Below are 19,947 nucleotides of genomic sequence, written 5' to 3'. Positions count from 1 at the left end.
CAGGTTCATAGCTTTAAAGCACTTTGGGATCCTTCATGACAATCGATCATATATTTATATAGTATAGCAAACAGTTATAATTGTTGGAATTATATTTAAAGTAGTAGCTAGGAATTATCACTTTGCACTCTACCAAGTGTTGAAAAGTCAACAGATAATGGCTAGACCATTTTTTAAAATCAGAGAACTGAGAGATCCCAGCTACTAAAAGTAGAAGTGGCTAGAATAATGTATCCAGTAAGCAGAAAATGTGTTAGAAGAGTAAAATTCTACAGTGTTTTGGCTTCTGGCTTCATAAGGTAGTGAGTATAAGATAGTGTGAAATAAAAAGAAGCCTTTGTTGTTTACATCTGAAATTTAAAAGCGACACTGTGTGAATAAACAAAGGATGTTCCATGAAACGCTGTGTCAGTGATATACTCTCTCAGTGTGAGTTCCAGAAACTGCATGGTAAATAGATGCTTTGCTTTCTAGTTTTAGGAAAGAAGAGGCTAAACTTTTAAGCCTGCCTCCCAGAAGCTCTCTCATTTACCCAGATCTTCAGGTTTTCGGTGCACTTTCAAGTGGTGGAAAAAAAAGAGCTCGATGAGACTGGAGAGGTCTGGATTGTTCAAGAGTTTACTTTCAGGTTGGTTAAGCTCCTTAGTAATGATAAGCAGCCATACTGTGATCTTGGATACCTGCATTATGACACTGCTATTCCTGACCTTAAACTGTTCAGCTGTCCCCTCAGTAACTGGATGACAGAAACCCATCTCTCTCTCTCTCATAAAGAGACAGCTGAAACTGAGATTTTTGCAGGAGAATGCAGCATGACAGTGTGTAAAGTGAAAGAACCCAAGACAATGATATCTTAAGCCCATTAAGCAAGATGCTTAAAACACATGCCTAACTTTAAGCTTTAATTTTAACACATGAGTAGTCACGTTGATTTCAGTGGGACTACCCATGTGATTAAAGATAGGCATTTGTTAAGGCATCTTCACTCCTAACATAGAACCTTTCATCTCAAAGGGTCTCAAAACATTTTACAGAGCAGGTCCCGAATCCTGATTTCAGTTGCATCAGGACAGACACTGTGTAATTGCCAGTTAAGGGATTTGTTCTGAATTTACACTGGTGTATCTGAGATCCAACTCTGTCTCTATGGGACAAATTCCCCACTGGCATAAGTGCATCCAACTTCATTGACTTCAGTGAAGTTGTGCCCATTTATGTCTTTGGATGAATTTGGACCTGTGGAAACAGAGGAGACTTCCCAGGGCCCCATTGTGCTAGGTGCTGTATAAAAATAAGCTAAGAGACTATCCCTGCCCTGAAGTGCTAACACTCCAAACAGACAAGACAGACAAAGGGTTAAGGGGGAAGGGATATAACTGGACTCAGAGAGAAGACTGCCACCTACTGAATCCAACACTGCTTATTGTAGCATCCAGGGTTTTCCTTGGGCAGACTCTTATCCAAATACAACTTTGGTTGAAAACTGCTTCACATACGAGAGCTGAGATCAGGTTATTGGTGTGAAATTAACCCACCTAACATTTGGCAATGGAATGGGAATTTGGTAGCAGAGTTCCTTCCAAACCCTTTCATTACCTGTGCCACAGTCTGTTACGGACCGTCAGAAGAGCACAGCTGTACAACATTTTGGGTACATCTACATGGGGATGAAAGCCCCAGGACACAACCGCAGCTGGCCCGGGGCAGCTTGACTTGGGCTTACGGGGCTCGGGCCCTGGGGCTAAAATTTGCTTGCAGAGATATTTTGGCTCAGGCTGGAGCCTGAGCTTTGGGATCCTCTCACCTCACAAGGTCCCAGAGCTCGGGCTCCAGCTGAGCCCAGACGTTTTCTACACAGCAACTTTTCAGCCCCGGGAGCCCAAGTCCCGCAAGCCCGTCTTAGCTGACCTGGGCCTGCTGCAAATTTTTTAGCCTCGTATAGAGATATCCGTATAGCCAGCTCTCACAATCCAGTTTTGCCTGAGTGTGCACTGTGGAATACGGGCCTTAGTTTTAATAACTCGGCATTTACAATGTGTGTCAATGCCCTAGACCAGCAGTTCTCAACCAGGGGTCTGGGGCCCTTTATGGTGGCTGTGAGCAGGTTTCAGGGGGTCCACCAAAGTAAAGCAGAGAGCAGGGGCCGGAGTTAGACTCACTGGGGCCCAGGGCAGAAAGCCAAAGCCCGAGCAATTTAGCTTTGCAGGGCTCCCTGTGGTGTGGCCCTGGGCAATTGCTCTGCTTGGTACCCCCTAAGGCCAGCCCTAGCTTTTAATCAACTGAAAAACAGTTGTTGTGGCACGGGGGGGGGCTCAGAAGGAAAAAGGTCGAGAACCTCTGCCCTAGACAATCTAAAATGTTTGGCTTGTTTTTTTCAAAATCGAATGTCCACTTGCTTTGAGTGATCTAGTAAAGCTGGTGGCTTCCGGAGCCCAGAGCCCAAAACATCAATGATACTTCTGGAATTCAAGATGACTGAATTGCACTATGAATGGTGTCCTCAAAAGCACAATTATTAACTGTTCACTTTGCAAATTCAGTTCATTTCAACAACCCAAGCTTCAGCTGCTTCTCCCCACACCCAGTTTTTTTCCTTCCGAAACAATTTTGAAAACTGGTTCCTTGTAGAAATCCTTTACTAGAGGGGATGGAAAAATCCATACAGCAATACTGCCTGCTTCAGAAACATAGTTATTTGTTCATACCATCTTCCAGCTGCCAAAAATGCAGGGAAGAGCCTACAGTACCACACAGGGAGGAATGCAAATAAAAATATAGAGTAGGGAAACAGTGGAAGTCCTAGATGGACTCAGCTCCTAGGTGTTCAATTAGAACTAGATACCCTTACTTTAGCAATGCTCAAATGGTTTCTGAACAGTGCCTTCATCAGGACTGCAAAGAGCTACACAACTCCTTATGCTCCATCTATACACCCATATACTATTCATATATTTCTTTCACAAGCTAGCCCCATGTTTATTTAGGATGTTCAAAAGACACCAGCCACCACAGAACCTAGATGCAAAATGCTCTCACCACAAGCACTTTCCATATACTTAGTTTCAATGCTTTGAGTGAAGGTAGACAATAGTGGTCAGCTTTCGACAAGTTAATTTTGTAATAATCTTTGAGAATACAAGGCCATTTTAGACTTTAGGAGTCAAATTCCACTCTCACAGTATAAATCCACGGGCATCAGTCGAGTTACGCTGGGTTTATGCTGGTATACATGAGAGGCAAATTTGGCCCTTAGCTAAACAAAAAGGCAAATTGAATGTGGTTGGCCTAGATGCCAGACAGAGAAAGAAAAGAAAGTGTAGGGAATGCAGTTTATATTTTAGAAAGAACCTGGCATTTGCAACATATCTTCTTCCTGCCAGCTACGGAACAGCAGTGACTTGGCAACATTTACAGAGCCAGATGTCATCCTCATCTGGTTGTCTTGGCTCCGGTTGTTTATTTGAAATGAACAGCAAAACAGAGTGAGTGTGGGGTCTTCCTGGTGCTACTCACGTGAGAAGAAATAGCGCTAGCAAAGATCTTTTGGTCAATGCCTTAATCTTCTGAACCTTGCATCAGTTTGCATTGTCTTGTCAAAGTTTATGAAACTCACCAGGCAAAATCCACAGGATGAAATCAAGGTTAACAGGAGAAGAATTTAAAAAAGGAAATAAGGATTTGTTTGACAGCTGTCTCTCTTCAGGTGAGGAGTACGGAATAAGATGATCCCTAGCACATTCCACTGCAGGCACTTTGAACGCCGTTAGCTATCTGGAATGCTGAATAAATGTATTGGCTGCAGTTGTAGTTGTAATTTATTTGCTCAATCATGTTGCTACTTCTTGCTTCAACTGTTTCATTAACTAGTTAATTCGTGTCATGCAATATGAAACTGATGGCAAGGAGAAAAGCACCGAGTCAAACATTACACCAGTAGATCTCAACATTGCCATGCAGAATGGTGCTGTGTTTCTAGTGTAAAGCTACTAACAGTTATTAAGGATGCGCAGGTTAATATGGAGTTATGCAGTGAAGCATAATGCATTCCTACAACCGGATGTTCCTTAAGATGCAGTTAAGGAGTTGAATTCATGGGCAAGCGTTTGCCAGGTTTTTGATGTGGCAGCTAAGTCATAAATGCCTTTAGACCCAGGGAACAACAAACAACAAAAGAATCGTTCTGTTTAGGACCCCGTGTGACTGACCTTGTATCAGAAGTAGAATTACTTTGCGACCAAAAGCCTGATAGCGTGTGTGTATGTTTGTATACACATCAATATGTGTGATAAGAAGGCTGCTTTGTGGAGGAACCTGCCAACAAACCCATTTTTGTCACCATCTGCTATGAAGAGAGCAAGCACCTGTTAGGAGCAGCTGCTGAATGCAGAATGTAGGTAAGAGAAAAATCAGTTTCGTTCGCGAGTTGGCCTGCTGCAGGTAGCACATGGCTCACACCAACAGGAATGCCAACTGTTCCTTTTTAAGCTTGTCCTAATTAGGAAATGGATAGGGTTATGAAATCTCAAAACTGTTCATTTAGGTTATTACAGGAAGTTTAGAGAGAAACAAGGGTGCCCCCCTCCTCCTCTTCACACACCTCCCCAGTGTCAGATTCAGTTGTCACTTTTGGAAAGCAGAGATGTGGGGAAAGCTAACAGAGCATTCAAACCCTTTCACACGTCGAACTGCACCTCTCCCCAGCCCAGCAGAATTCATCAGTGCTGTCCCTCCGAGGAAGAGCTGTGTAAACAACCCCCGCTCTCGCCTTTCACTTACGAAACAACAGTTTCTATTTTGCTGCTTCTATAGGTTCTGTTCACTATGGCTTATCTGTGGATCCTACTGGGAAAAACAAACACACAACTAGTTCTGAAGAGAGTGTGTGTGTTCGTTATCATCACTGCCATGTGCACCAGGGCAAAAATGCCAACTTCATGCTGTGCAATCATTTCCGCAAGAGAAGAGGTTGATGTGGGGGCATTTAAAAACTGGGCTGGACAAAAGCAGTAAAGAATATATTGTCCTGCTATTATGGCATCACAGACACAGAATGAGAGGGGAAACAGAGAAGTGTAGAGATTTGCTCAAGATCACACAGTAAATCAGAGGCTGTGAGGAAGAGAACCCAGATTTCCTAAATCCCAGTCCAATACCCAATCCAATAGACCATGCTGCCTTTCTAAGCGTGCCCTCTGTTACAGAATAGAAGAAAGGTCAAAGCATGAGTGTTCAGGTTCTTATATCAGGCCCACCACACTGGTTTCTCAATCTCGAATGGGTCAGTGGACGAGCTGCTCTTCTAGTTTTTTCCCACCTCTGTCTCCTTGAATCTTGTGTCCACGGAGAGTTCTCACATGGTTTTCTTCAGCAGCATGATGTAGTCGTTGTGCTCCTGCAGCCACCCCTATTGTCTCACATGTCACACCTGGCATAACTGAGATAAAGTTACCTTCTTCCAAGTATTTAGGCAACTGTTTGTCCTCTGAGTTGGAGCCTGTTTATGTGATGGGAATCTGGGATTTGAAAATTGACAAACGCACAACTGTTTTTCATAATCACCTTTATAACACAATACCTAATAACAGGAGACTCTAGCCCAGGAATCATGATTCTGACAAAGATTGGGCGGGGGGGGGGTCATGGTGAATAATCAGCTGAACATGAACTCCCAGTGTGACATTGGGGCCAAAAGGGACCCTTACATGCATAAACAGGGGGATCCCGAGTTGGAGCAGAGAGGTCATTTACCTCTGTACTTGGCCCTGGTGCAACTGCTGTTGGAATACCATGTCCCATTCTGGTGTCCACAATTCAAGAAGGATGTTGAGAAATTGAAGATGGCTCAGAGAAGAGCCACTTGAATTATTAAGGGATTAGAAAACCTGCCATATAGTGATAGCCTTCTCTTTGATAAGCTAAATAGATTAAGCTCCCAGAGCCTAAGGGGTGATTAATCACAGTTTGTAAGTACCGACATGGGGAACACATATTAGATAATGGGCTCTTCAATCTACAGAGAAAGGTGTAACATGATTCAATGGCTGGATGTTGAAGCTAGGCACATTTTTAACAGTGAGAGTAATTAACCATTGGAACAATTTACCGAGGGCCGCGTTAGATTCTACATCACTGGCAATTTTTAAATCAAGATTGGATGTTTTTCAACAAGATCTGCTCTAAGAATTGTTTTGGGGAAGTTCTCTGGCCTGTGTTATACAGGGGTCAGACTAGATGACTACAACAGTCCCCCCTGGCCTTCTAATATATGAATTAATTGTTTGGGGAAGGCAGAACAACATTACAAGGAGCTTCCTTCTCAGTTTTGTAAAAAGCTGGCATCTGCTGCTATGTAAGAGCAGTGGATGAACTGAAATTATTTTCCTTTGTGCTGGAATGATTTGTTACAGAAACGGCAAGGTGATGCTCAAGACTATTCATTAAATGCGTGTGTGTGTGTGTGGGGGGGGTACTTTTGGCCCAGGCTTTTCCCATTGCTCCAGTTTCTCTTTCTCCTCCCTTCCCTGCTTCCTCTTGTTCTCCTGTGGTCTCCACTTTTGGTTCCTTCCCAACCCCCTCTCCTCCTTTTGCTCATCTATGCCTCCTCCCACTCCTATTGCTCTCCTGTCTAACAAAGGCAAGGACAGGATGATTTGGCTCACACCAAGTACTTTTAAAATAGCACACAGTTCAGATACAGACTGGTGTTTTTCTTAAAGTTTAGGATAAAATTGCTCTGAGTGCAATAGCATGCTCCAGGTGAACATGCATCAGGAAATACGCACACATTCCTGTTATGTTAGACTCGAGGCATACACCCAAAGCCAACTGATGTGTTTTAGAGGCTTAAACCTCAATTGCACCTTAACTACACCTATAATACACCTCAGCTGAATCAGGATTACTGGTAGTAAGGCAGGAACATGAAAGAACACAGTTTGAATCATAGATCTCAGGCGGAGTATTCAGGAATGGCAGAAAAATAACATCTCGTTTGCTTGTAAGGTGAGTAAATTTGATTGGGAGTCAGTTAGACAAATATGGAACCCCACAAAGTCATTCTTAACTGAGTGACTTCTCAGAGCAGAACCACACCGGAACCCGTCTAGTTTATAACAAATACCTTTGGTCAAGAAACATTTTTTAAAATGCAGAGTTGTCTCTAGATTTAGGCCTCCTGGGGCATACTTAATGAGCTTTGAATTCACTCCGGCTTTGTAGAGGCTTGGCAGTAATACATGGGAACTGAATGGGGTCCATCAATGCTGAATGCTTTTTCATTTGGAATTTAAATGCATAAACTGGGCGGATCGGTTATATTCCCATGAGAAACGAGGCAAGGCAAGACGAGGCAAGAGCTATGGCCTGCAGATTCAGTGATGCAAAAACATTCAAGGACAGCACAAGCTAATTAATGTTACCCTTTGCCCTCTAAATTAGCTATATATTTCTCTAAGTGCTTCCTCTCCACTCCTAGGTGGAGGGCAAGGCAGAGCTGTTTGACAGGCATCAAGGCAGGAGCACATACAGCTGAAACAGTGGTCCCTGACTTCCTTTTTGGGCAACAAAGTCAGTTTGCCCAGCTAAGGCGGGCGGTGCCCTCTGCCTCTCATTTAGTTTTGTAGAACTCTACCCCACAAGGGAGCCTGGTCTGTCAGTCAGGAGACTGAGGTTTGGAATAGTCCCATATTTACCAAACAGCGGGTCCGGAGTCACCAGTGGGTTGCGGGAAGGATCGAGGGGGTCACCTGTCACTGCCCCCTCAGCACTGCCTGGGGCAGGCACCTGCCCCGTTAGCTCCGCCCACTGCCTCTCATTTCCCCTGGGCAGGGGCAGCAGGCAGCAGCTTGGGACGTGCAGTCCGGGCAGAAGCAGCAGCACAGAGGATATTGGCTGGAGCCAGTAGTGGACAGTCAGCAGCCCGGCAACAACCAAAGGGGTCAGCTGGGGCTGCAGGAGTAGAAGGGCTGGGAGAGTGAGAGCAAGGGGACTGGGGGGAGCCAAGCAGGTGGGTTGGGAAGGGGAGGAGAGGAGAGGAGAGGAGCTAGCAGGGGTGCTTGCCTCATCTTGATGCAGTGGAAGACAGGCCCCCTTGATGGGAGGGGGATCTGTGTTGTTTTGGAGGTCTGTTTCAGTTAGATCCCCCTAAAGCACAAAAGGGTCTTTGAGAGGCCAATTCTCTCCCAGGACAGCCAGATCTGGAGGGTTGTTCTGTGTGTCCTTTGGTTGTGTTGTGGCCTGTCTGCCACTCTCACTTGAAGGAGTGATGAGCTCAAACTACAGGGGTGGAGCAGAAGCCCTGTTAGAGCTCTCTATCCACAGGAGGGGCAGGGCTGTGACAGTGAGAGCAAGGGGGTTGGGGGGAGCCAAGCAGGGGGCTTGGGGCTGGGCCACACTGAGGAGAGGAGGAGAGGGAGAATAGGGATCTGGAGGACCCCCACTTTAACTGGTACGTCACAGGCCTGTATGACAGCCCCCTAGAAAGCAACATATCTTCTTTACAGGTTCTCTCCTACTGTAATGTATATGCACATGTGCAACGTGTGCGTGCATATGTATATATGTAATGATGGGTCCCCCAAAAAGAGAAAATGAAGTTGGGTGGGTTGCCTAAGTAAACAGTTTGGGCACTCCTGGAATAGTCCATCCTCCATCCTGGGTTACACAGAGCCTGCGAAGGAGAGGCTGCAGGTAGCAGAGGTGTACCGATGTCCAGCATGCCAGTTCATCAGGGTAGGAATCTAATGTACCAGTCTCAGAGCCTTGGAAACCTGGTACTGGGAATACACTCCCAGGAGCAGAAACCACAACCCTGTGAGCATTGGAAATATGGGCCAAATTCATCCTTGATGGAAGCCCAGAAAGTCAATGGAGTTACATCAGGGATGAATTCTGCCCGATGGATATTAAAATATGTTTTAATATTTTTTTAGCCTCCCTCCCTCCATGCACAGAGCAGAAAGCATTTTTACTACTGGGAACAGATCACTTTTTGATACAATACGGTGGAAAATCCTAACTAATGCTTTTTCTTTTTTTTTTAATTCCAGCTGAATTGAAAAATCCTCACACATGCTGTTACAGTTTAGGGACTGCTGGCATCTCTGCCTCTGAGAGGAAGAAGAGCAGTGAGCTGAATGTTCTGCAGCTGAGAGCGGCTTGTTGGAAGCGGCATGCCTGAGCAGATGGCAGAATGATTACTGACACTAAATGTTATAGTCTTCTTTTTAAAAAAAAAAAACCCTTCAATTCTAACAACGGGAGAAAAAATAATTACAAAGAGTACAGGAAAGTAGCTTGATTTTAAAAACAGGGTGTGCATCTTGTTCATTTCTGATACCTAATGGTGGGGGGGAAATTAACACTCGCTGAGTCTGTTAGAGAAAAATTTAACAGCAGGCACATTGTATTAGAGAGTTTAACAATGTTATTGTTCTTCCAGAGCTAATTATTCACGGTGAGTTGGTGTATACTACATGCTTTCACTCAACATTAAAAATGAAATGCAGAAGAGAAAAAGGATCCCAGCTCTACATATTGTATCCAGCAGTGTCTGCCTATTAATAGACAATGGGCCAGACTGTGAAACCCTCACTCATACTGGGTATTGTTTTACTTCATGTGGAGTCCCATCATTTCAATGGGACTATTCCCAGAGTAACGTACTTGGCGTGACCAAAGGTATCAAAATCTGGCCCTATGTGATCTGCACAAAAAGTCCTGCCCATGGTCTTGCCTGGCCTACACAAGAGCAGATTGCTTGTGCCTTTCTTCTGCTGGGGAACAAGTCACCTGGAAAAGGGGGTGGGAGGAGAAGGAGGAGGGACCATCATCCAAACCAGTGTCTACACCAATACATAGGGCAGGCTCGGCACACTAAGGTGACCAATCTGTGCAGTCCTTATGGCTGCTGGAGAGTACCAATCCCTGTGTGTGCTGAGCAGCCCCAAATAGGAAGTGTCCAGAGGAATAATACCGCTGGGTGGTCCCCTGCGGGTGGGTATCATTCTACAACCCACCTCCTACATAGGGGTTGACTTTGCAACATTAATAATGTTCTTTTAATGTATTTGTGTGTGTAATTTCCTAGCTTTTTAAAAAGCAAACTGAACAAACAGATATTCCATCTTGAGGCATCATATTGACACGCACATGCCTCATGAGCGGGGTTGGAACCTTTAGATCCGACACACTGACCTCTGCCCCTGGCACTAACAGGACAACCACTAGGAACAGTAGGTTGTCATCCTTTATGTGTTACCTGCACTAGAGGCGGATGAGACACAAACTTTGCCAGTAGGTTTCACAGATAGTTGTTGACATCAGAGGAATGGTGAGACTCGGGAATCTTAGGTTCCATACCAGACTCTGGAGGGCAGGATGCTCCAGTGCTCACAGATCATCTGCCTGCTCCCTGCAAGCTTGACCCCTTCTGTCTCATTCCTTCCAACTTCTCCTTGGCCCCGTCTTCCCTCTTCTCTATCCCTAGTTCATCATTCCAGCCTAAGTTCTCCCTGCCTACTGTTGTGATAATTGGGCCTACATATTTACCCTAATTGTGAGTTCAAATGTAAAAAGCGAGTGAGAGTTCATAAGATGTCACAATATCCTTTGATAACAAATATAGGTTGGGAAAGGTACAAAAGGGAGACAGGAGGACTGAATGAGTCCAAACAAAAAGGCCTCCTGATAGAACTCAAAGATCAGGCCTGGTAAATAAGAACAGTCTCAGACTGAAAAATCAATTAACCTAAATTGGTGTGTGGATATTAGACCAAATTGGTGGACAAAATAATGAAGGGATGGGCTATTCCATCCATCACTCCCTTTGGGGACCCTCAAAGAAAGAAACAATGGGGGAGAAATTTGGCAACTGGAGTGAGCTTCTCTATCACAGCTGACACCCCCACTCTCTCCTCAGATGCCAGACCTTCTTTGTCCCAGTCCTGAAAGATTTCCTGACCAGACTGGGCTAGAGAAAGGGACCCAGACAACATCGCCACCTCTAACTCCCCTCCACTGGCTCCTTGTCTCAGCCCTGCCAATACCCGTTCTCTACTGACACATCAGCTCCTCATCAGGTCTGTCTCCCCGATTCCCAGGCTGTTCCAAGTCCCCTTGTTCACCCAGTCTCAGTCACCTCATCCCACCTGACCTCAGTGTTCCCCTCCCACATTGCCAACTACCTCCCAGTCCTGCGTCCCCTGTTCCTCACTGCCTACCAGTCCTCATCTCTTCCCCAGGAACCTGTCCCCAGGAACCTATCCTTGCAAAAGGATACCAGTCTCTTCTTCCCCCATTCAGATCCAAATCCCCATCTCCCTGTGCAACCAACCCCAGGCTCCACTTCCTCCTCTTAGCTCCCAGTTCCAGTGGCCGCAAACAACTCCCAGTCACAGTTTCTCTCTTCCTGCCCCGCCCCCGCTCCACCCCCGCAGTCCCAGTCTCACAAGGCTCCTTGTACTGATCTGCTCCTTTCCTTCCTCCTGGTCTGGCTTTTGTGCTCTCTGCATTCAGGTCAGGCAGCTCCCTCTTCCATGTTGCCTGGGTGCCAACAGGGTGGTTCATTGAGAGCACAGGAGACAGGCATAGAATCATAGAATATCAGGGTTGGAAGGGACCCCAGAAGGTCATCTAGTCCAACCCCCTGCTCGAAGCAGGACCAATTCCCAGTTAAATCATCCCAGCCAGGGCTTTGTCAAGCCTGACCTTAAAAACTTCTAAGGAAGGAGATTCTACCACCTCCCTAGGTAACGCATTCCAGTGTTTCACCACCCTCTTAGTGAAAAAGTTTTTCCTAATATCCAATCTAAACCTCCCCCACTGCAACTTGAACCTAAACCTCACAAGGCAGGCGGGACCCAGCCCCTCTCCAGCCCAGAGATAGGTGCTGTACCGAGGGGTGCTGGGGGTGCAGCAGCACCCCCTGGCTTGAAGTGGTTTCCATCAGGGTTTACAGTTTTGTTCAATGGCTTTCAGCACCCCCACTATAAAAATTGTCCCAGAGCCTATGGCTCAGAGCAGGCACGAGCTGAAACTGCAGGGTAGCCGGGGAATGAAGCATGATCAGTTGCTCTGTGGAGGCGGCACATGTGCAGTCTGGTCATATGTACGAGGCGTGAGGGGACAGAGCATGCCTACTTGCTCTGTAGAGAGAGTGCATGCGCAGTCTGGTGAGCACGAGAGGGAGTGTGGTTATGTGTTGGACCATGCCCAGGGTGGACGGAATCTTTGGAGATTTTAGCTGCAAAATTCTTAGAAGTCTCTTCTGAGCATGTGCAAACCTAGAGTTTTTGAAGGTGTATATAAAGTGGCCAGACTTGGAGGGATTTTCACAAGAACAGCTCAAGACTCATCCCTGACACAAAGGCCACCCCCGCTGCCAAATTTCAAGTTCCTGCTCCAAAGCCTGGGGGTACTTGATCTTCTCAAAGAAAAGGCTGTCAGTATTTTTTTAACATTGCAAAACGACGTATTTTTCTCTAGCTTTGTTCTCAGAAGCAGCTGAACTGTTTTGGTTGAAGCTTTTAAACAGTGAAATTTACCCGGAGGCAGACACCCAGCATGGAAAATTTCAGCCCAAATGGTTAAAGTTTGGTAAAGTTATAAGCAACAGAAAAATAACCTTATACTGGGAAGTGCCAGGCACCCTTAATAATAGGCAGTGCTACCAGCCTTGCCTACAACATATGAGTTGGAAGTAGCCTCAGGGAAGCTTACACTGCAATTAAAACAGCCACCGCTGGCCCATGTCAGTTGATTCAGTCTCAGAGGGCTCAGGCTCCAGGTCTGCAAAATGGTGGTGTAAACATTCGGGCTTGGGCTAGAAGCCGAGGCTGGGTCCCCACGAGTGGGGAGGGTCCAGAGCCCAGGCTCCAGTCCAAGCCCAAATGTCTGCACCATCATTTTACAACCCTGCAGCCTGAGCCCCACAAGCCTGCCTGAGACAGCTGACATAGGCCAGCCCCAGGTGTTTAATTGCAGGGTAGACATAGACTCAGGGGCAGGTATAGTACCTGAGAGTATCTGCCAGGTTTTATAGTTTCACAATCACACTAATTTTTTTAAACGCTTTTAACTCCCACATTGCTACGTGAAACACCCCCACAAAACACAGGAAACTGACTGAGGGTATGTCTACACTGCATTTTCAAATCTGTGGCAGCGAGTCTGACTTAGACTCGTATTATGGCACTAAAAAACAACAGCATGGACATGCAGACTCAGGCTTTGAGGCCTGGGGAGGAGGGCGGGATTCTGAGCCCAAGCTCTTGCGCAAGCCACAACGTCTACACTGCTGTTTTTAACACAGTAGCGTGAGCCTGAGTCTATAGACCTGAGCTCTGAGACTCACTGCTGTGGGCTACAAATGCAGTGTAAAGACACCCTGAGCCTACAGGGGAAACTGGTTATACACAAAGTGCTGCCCAATGCACAAAATAAAGAAACTGGGAAAACCAGATAAAAAAATTCTCCAGTTTCAGACTAACACAGCTGCTACTCTGAAACTCTTCAATTCTAATGATCTTCGGTGCCATTTGTATCAATAGCATGTGAAATTTCAGACAGAAGGGTGAATTTTATGTCCATGGTTCCATAGATTCATAGATATTAAGGTCTGAAGGGATCATTATGATCATCTAGTCTGACCTCCTGCACAACGCAGGCCACAGAATCTCACCCACCCACTCCTGCGAAAAACCTCTCACCTATGTCTGAGCTACTAAAGTCCTCAAATCGTGGTTTAAAGACTTCAAGGAGCAGAGAATCCTCCAGCAAGTGACCTGTGCCCCATGCTACAGAGGAAGGCGAAAAACCTCCAGGGCCTCTTCCAATCTGCCCTGGAGGAAAATTCCTTCCCGACCCCAAATATGGCAATCAGCTAAACCCTGAGCGTGTGGGCAAGACTCACCAGCCAGATACCCAGGAAAGAATTCTCTGTAGTAACTCAGATCCCACCCCATCTAACATCCCATCACAGACCATTGGGCCTATTTACCTTGAATATTTAAAGATTAATTAATTGCCAAAATCATGTTATCCCATCATACCATCTCCTCCATAAACTTATCGAGTTTAATCTTAAAGCCGGATAGGTCTTTTGCCCCCACTGCTTCCCTTGGAAGGCTATTCCAAAACTTCATTCCTCGGATGGTTAGAAACCTTCGTCTAATTTCAAGTCTAAACTTCCCAATGACCAGTTTATATCCATTTGTTCTTGTGTCCACATTGGTACTGAATTTAAATAATTCCTCTCCCTCTCCAGTATTTATCCCTCTGGTATATTTATAGAGAGCAATCATATCTCCCCTCAACCTTCTTTTAGTTAGGCTAAACAAGCCAAGCTCCTTGAGTCTCCTTTCATAAGACAGGTTTTCCATTCCTCGGATCATCCTAGTAGCCCTTCTCTGTACCTGTTCCAGTTTGAATTCATCCTTCTTAAACATGGGAGACCAGAACTGCACACAGCATTCCAGGTGAGGTCTCACCAGTGCCTTGTATAACGGTACTAAAACCTCCTTATCTCTACAGAAAATACCTCGCCTGATGCATCCCAAGACAGCATTAGCTTTTTTCACAGCCATATCACATTGTCAGCTCATAGTATTCCTATGATCAACCAATAGTCAAAGGTCCTGCTCCTCCTCCATTACTTCTAATTGATGCATCCCCAGCTTATAACTAAAATTCTTGTTATTAATCCCTAAATGCATAACCTTACACGTCTCACTATTAAATTTCATCCTATTACTATTACTCTAGTTTACAAGGTCATCCAAATCTTCCTGTATGATATCCCGGTCTCTCTCTAAATTAGCAATACCTCCCAGCTTTGTATCATCTGCAAACTTATTAGCACTCTCCCACTTTTTGTGCCGAGGTTCCATATAATCTACGTAAGCTAGGAAAAGTTATTGTTTTTTGTAGTTAAAGGATTCAGATGATTTCCACAATTTTCTGCTACCTGACCTCAAGGAAGTTTGTTCTTTGAGGGTCAGAGGTTCTAAACCCGCAGTCCCTGAACTGAAGCAAGGAGGAAAGAAGGAAAGAATAGGAGAGCTTCTATTAAGTGAAAAGAAAAGGAGTACTTGGGGCACCTTAGAGACTAACAAATTTTCTTTTTGTATGATGTCCGTCTGTTTGCATTTGGAAAGGAAGATGATGTCTGTCTGTATCTGTATGAGTTTTTTCATGAAGTTGATAGATTTCCACTCCATACGGCTAAATTCAGTGCCTTGCATAATGACAGGTTTCAGAGTAGCAGCCGTGTTAGTCTGTATCCGCAAAAAGAAAAGGAGAACTTGTGGCACCTTAGAGACTACTCCTTTTCTTTTTGCAAATACAGACTAACTCGGCTGCTACTCTGAAATCTATTAAGTGAGTATCTTTTTAGTAAATGTTGGTGATGTAGAGAAAAGATAACTCAGCATAGCCAGTGGTAAGAACAGAGGAGGATCCACATCAGCAAAATGTTTTCTCTATAAGCCTTGTGCCCTTAAAGTTTAACGAATGGTCAAGATCTGCAATCCTCTCAAAGATTTTTGACAGCCATGAAACTCTTTGGCCGAAGTCATATAGGAATTCTGAAGTCAAATCCTTAACAGTAATAAAAGAATCAGATTTTAATTTCATCTGTAATAATTGAGCCTTTGAGGTGGTATTTTTGTCTATAATCAAAGCTCTTATCACTCGATAGCATCCACAGAAGAAAAAAGAGAGGAGTAATTGAAATGTTACATCTTCATTCAGAGACTCCACCACTTAACAAGCAAAAATAAAATGAAGGGTGCAAAGAATATCAACATTGGACTATTAGATGAATAGTTCTCTCCTTGAGATACAGGCACTTGTATCAAGGACATATATCATCAATAATGACAACAGGCAGCCTTTGTCTCTGCAATTTCACTGGATTCAGAGCCTGTTACTTAAATTGTAATAACATAAATGAAGGCTGATAGATACTAGTCCTTGTAGTTAGGAGATACTAGCCTCTGAGATCAAAGGCGGAGGGTCATACTGTATGTAAGCAGAGTCAGGATGAGCTCCACCCTGACATCTGGTGGTAAGGTGTGGCAAGTTGTGGAAAAGAACTTCAGGGGCCGATTTCATTTGCATAGGCACACCCACCCTGCCTAGAATGAGGCCATAGCTGCCCAAATGGTCACTTTGGCTGCTGTGGGATCCCCAGTGTCTCTGTTATTGGGGCAAGAAGAATAAATTGTTATTACCCTGATTATGGGAATTGTGCTTGGAACTGTACTTGGCCTTTTGCTATGATGGAGGGACTCACCATCAACTGAGTAGCACTCGCTAGGCAAGGGACATGAGTTCCAAAACTCTGTGAATGGAGAGAGACAGGAATTAGTACTTGGTGGCATGGGCCTCTTGATGAGGGCCTTACATGCTAATTGCACTTCCTCCGCTGTAGAATATCAGAGCTAATCCTGATTCCATGAGGAGTCTAGTTACAGGCTGCTGAGCTGAATTCACTTTGGGCTAATGGTGCACTAGCACTGAGGCTCCCTTACTACAAGCTGAATTCACCTAAGCGCTGAAATCACTGAGCGTTGTGTTAAATAGTGGGGGAGCCTGAAGATATATTGTGGAGCAGTTTGCTGGAGTGCCTTGTGGACAGGCTGGTAGAGCAGTTCATAGGACGGCGGGAGCTGCTTGTGGGACGCAGAGCAGTTCGTGGGACGGCGGGAGCTGTGGGGCAGTCAGCTTCAGAGCATGTAAGGTGCCCCTTACCTCTTCCCCCCGCCCCCCCCGATCTTCACCCAGGTTGGGAGGTAAAGCTCTGCAGATAAACTTTTGAACTCTGGGGCTGCCCTGACCAGGGACAGAGACTTCTGGGTCATTGGACTTTTGGGACTTTGGGTGATTTCAGGTTGCTGGACTCAAGAACCAAAGAGAAAGGACACGACCCAATTTGCTTGGGGTGGGTTTTTGCTCATGGGTTGTGTTATGAATCCTGTTGGTGGTGTATCCCCAACATAATGCCACATTGTTTCTCTCTATTATTAAAAGGCTTTTTGCCACACTCAGACTCTGTGCTTGCGAGAGGGGAAGTATTGCCTCTTGGAGGCGCCCAGCGGAGGTGGTATATATTTGTCCCAGGTCACTGGATGGGGGCTCGAGCCAGTTTTGCATTGTGTTATTGGAATGGATCCCCTAGATATTGAACCTGGCCCTTGTTGCTGCCAACTCTGATGGGCAGAAGGGTTACATGTATAATAAACAATAGCATTACATATGTATTGTATTGAAAAGTAAATATCCCTCTACAAACCATGGTCACACATACACACAGAGCTTGAACCCGGCTTTCGCACTCCCATGTACTACATCAATTTGACTTGAACAAAAACACTTGCGAGATGCCACTTTTAACTTAAGTTACTCGGGAAAAGGATACATTTTGGTTTGTTTTTTTCCTTGTTGTTTCAGATAATCGATGACACTCGTCTTTAAAATAAACAGTGTAGAGACAGATGTCATGGAAAGAGTTTAATTTTACCTCTAAAAGAAAAGGAGTACTTTTGGCACCTTAGAGACTAACCAATTTATTTGAGCATAAGCTTTCGTGAGCTACAGCTCACTTCATCGGATGCATAAAACCTCTGTTATCAAGTACTTTAACATTTCTCAGTGAACATGGAAAGTAAAAACAGTAAAAGTTCAGTGGAATGTGGAGTTGGTTTTATTTGATTTGGAGAATGTGTGTTTTTAGGGTAATTTCCACATTCATTGTCCTTCCCAAGGTCACCAGAATATTCACTGTGCATGAATGGACCTGGTCTCATGTAGATCCTATGGGATCCTGAAGTTGGGGCACTAACCCTGTGACCTGTTACCACTGTGGGATCCTGCCTCTTCCTTGGCATCTGGCCCACAGATATTAACTATCCAGCATACAAGAGCTTTGTCCTAATTACAGGCTATACTGAACCATGGCTTTCATTGAAATCAGTGGGAAGTTCTGCTTAGAAATCCACGGCATGACGTGGAGCTACATTTTTGATAATTTAAAAAAAAAAAGAGAAAGGATTTACCTTCACTGTTTTTCTTCTCCATACAATGTACTACGAGTATTTCATCTGTCTCTTTGCAAAGAACTCTGAGATACCTTGGGTCTGACAGAGGCTATGTAAATCCAAGTTTTATTCTAACCTGAACTCTAAGAAATACAATTATCAGGGAGTAGCCATGTTAGTCTGTATCCACAAAAAAAATGAGGAGTCCGGTGGTTAGTCTTTAAGAAGCCACTGGACTCCTCATTTTTTTAAGAAATATAATATTTGTTGAGTTTGACACACCTGCTTACCTGGACATTTGGGTAGATTTTCTTGGTGGAGCTGGGTCAGGAATTGTCTGGTGCTAACCGAGGGGAAACGTCATCTATAGATCTAACATCCAAACAACTCTCCTAGTCACAAAATATCATCGATTACCAAGTTTGAGTCATTTTCAACCCACAGTGAGTGCACATAGTTCTAACAGATAATTTAGATAATGCAAACAAAAAATAAATAAATAATCAGTTGCATAGCACAAAATCTGTGTCTAATAATGATTAGTCAAAATCCAGATTAAAAAAAAATCAATAGAACTGCCTCTGCTATTGGGTTGCTGTGCAAAATTGTGCACTTACAGCTGACCCAAATCCTACTGAAGTCAATCAGAATTTGTCAATTGACTGCAATGGGAGTTTGGCTCAGGCTCATAGTTCTTCTGTGCCTCAGTTTATCCATTTGTAAAATGGGGATATAGCTACTTACTGTACCTACCTGATAGAGACACTGTAAGGTGTAAGAGAGGTAACATATGGACATTGTTCAACACAGTGAATGTCATGGTGTTCCACCACTTGGAAATGTCTCCTTAGATTGCTGAACAATCGGAAATGCAGACAACCCAGTTTCTCTGCCAGACTGAGTGACCTTGTCCATGCTAAATTCCTATTTACTCCATTTATGGTACTCATTATGGCACTCTTTTGGTAGAGTCTGCAATTCAGAGTGTTTGGGATTTTAAGAAGGGGGTAATCCTGTTTAATCCACAGCAATAATTTTTAAGCAGCAGCCATAGAATCTCCTCTTTTTCGCTGGCTCTTTTGAGACCTTAAAGAAGCTGTTCATTTATAGCAAAAGTTTTGCAGTTCACCTTTAACTAGTTCGTGCTTGTGAAACGCACCAAGAGCCTGGAATGAAAGGTACTATATAAAGCCTTATTTAATTTCACATTGGCCTACTCTATCTGATGGAATTCCGCTACCATCAACAGATTACAGCTGCCCCACCTCCCGGCTCCGCCCCTCAGAAAAGATCAATTGAGGAAAAATGGCCATGACGAGAAAGAAGGAGAGACTGATTAAATATTTAAAGTGTTACTGTAAATGAATAAGATGCACAAGCCAGTTCAGTAATGAGCTTCCCTCTAAGCCATGGAAATTTACAGTAATGCTGCACTTGACTCCTTCAGGTCTCTCCCACATGCCAGCAAAACTCCCTCTGGTTGCCAACCAGCCACAATGCATAATGCATGTGTATGTGCTAGGCATTTAGCTACCGCACGTTCCATGCAATAAAATATCCATGGGCCCAAAATAACAAAATGCTCCTTTCCTAATGGTCAGAAAAGTCCCGGGAGAAGTTTGGTTCTTGGCATGACTTATAGCAACAAGATCACCACATTAAGTTAAAGGATTCCATTAAATATAGTTCAGTAAAAATAAATATGGTAAAACATTTCTTGTGTGGGTAACTCGCCTCCCACCTTCTCCCAAGGAGGAAGGAAAAGAGAGGAAGACAGATATAGGAACCAGCACTATCCAGTTTTTACTATATTTTTCCAGTGAACTGTAATAGAGGGCCTATCACTTGTGGGTCTCTGTTATAGATCTCATATACTGTACATAAAGTTTTTCTCTCTGACTCGTAGTGTGGC

The 19,947-nt window shown here is 44.5% G+C and overlaps 1 protein-coding gene across 3 annotated transcripts in view; it reads right to left on the bottom strand.

Moving 5' to 3' along the window:
• MSRA (methionine sulfoxide reductase A) overlaps positions 1–19,947 on the bottom strand; it is a 452,006-nt gene that overhangs the window by 21,147 nt on the left and 410,912 nt on the right. Inside the window, exon 6 of one of the 3 annotated variants that reach the window (XM_084624989.1) lies at positions 16,292–16,339. The exons of 1 other annotated variant lie outside the window; for it this stretch is intronic. In XM_084624989.1, the coding sequence (XP_084481115.1) occupies positions 16,292–16,339 (48 nt within the window). Of the gene's footprint in view, positions 1–16,291; positions 16,340–18,325; positions 18,428–19,947 lie in introns of those variants that run through there. One more of the 3 variants, XM_084624991.1, reaches the window with a different exon arrangement.

Source organism: Lepidochelys olivacea (genome assembly GCF_965140295.1).
Source record: "Lepidochelys olivacea isolate rLepOli2 genome assembly, chromosome: 3".
NCBI lineage: Eukaryota > Metazoa > Chordata > Testudines > Cheloniidae > Lepidochelys > Lepidochelys olivacea.
This window is presented reverse-complemented; position numbering and strand designations above follow the sequence as displayed.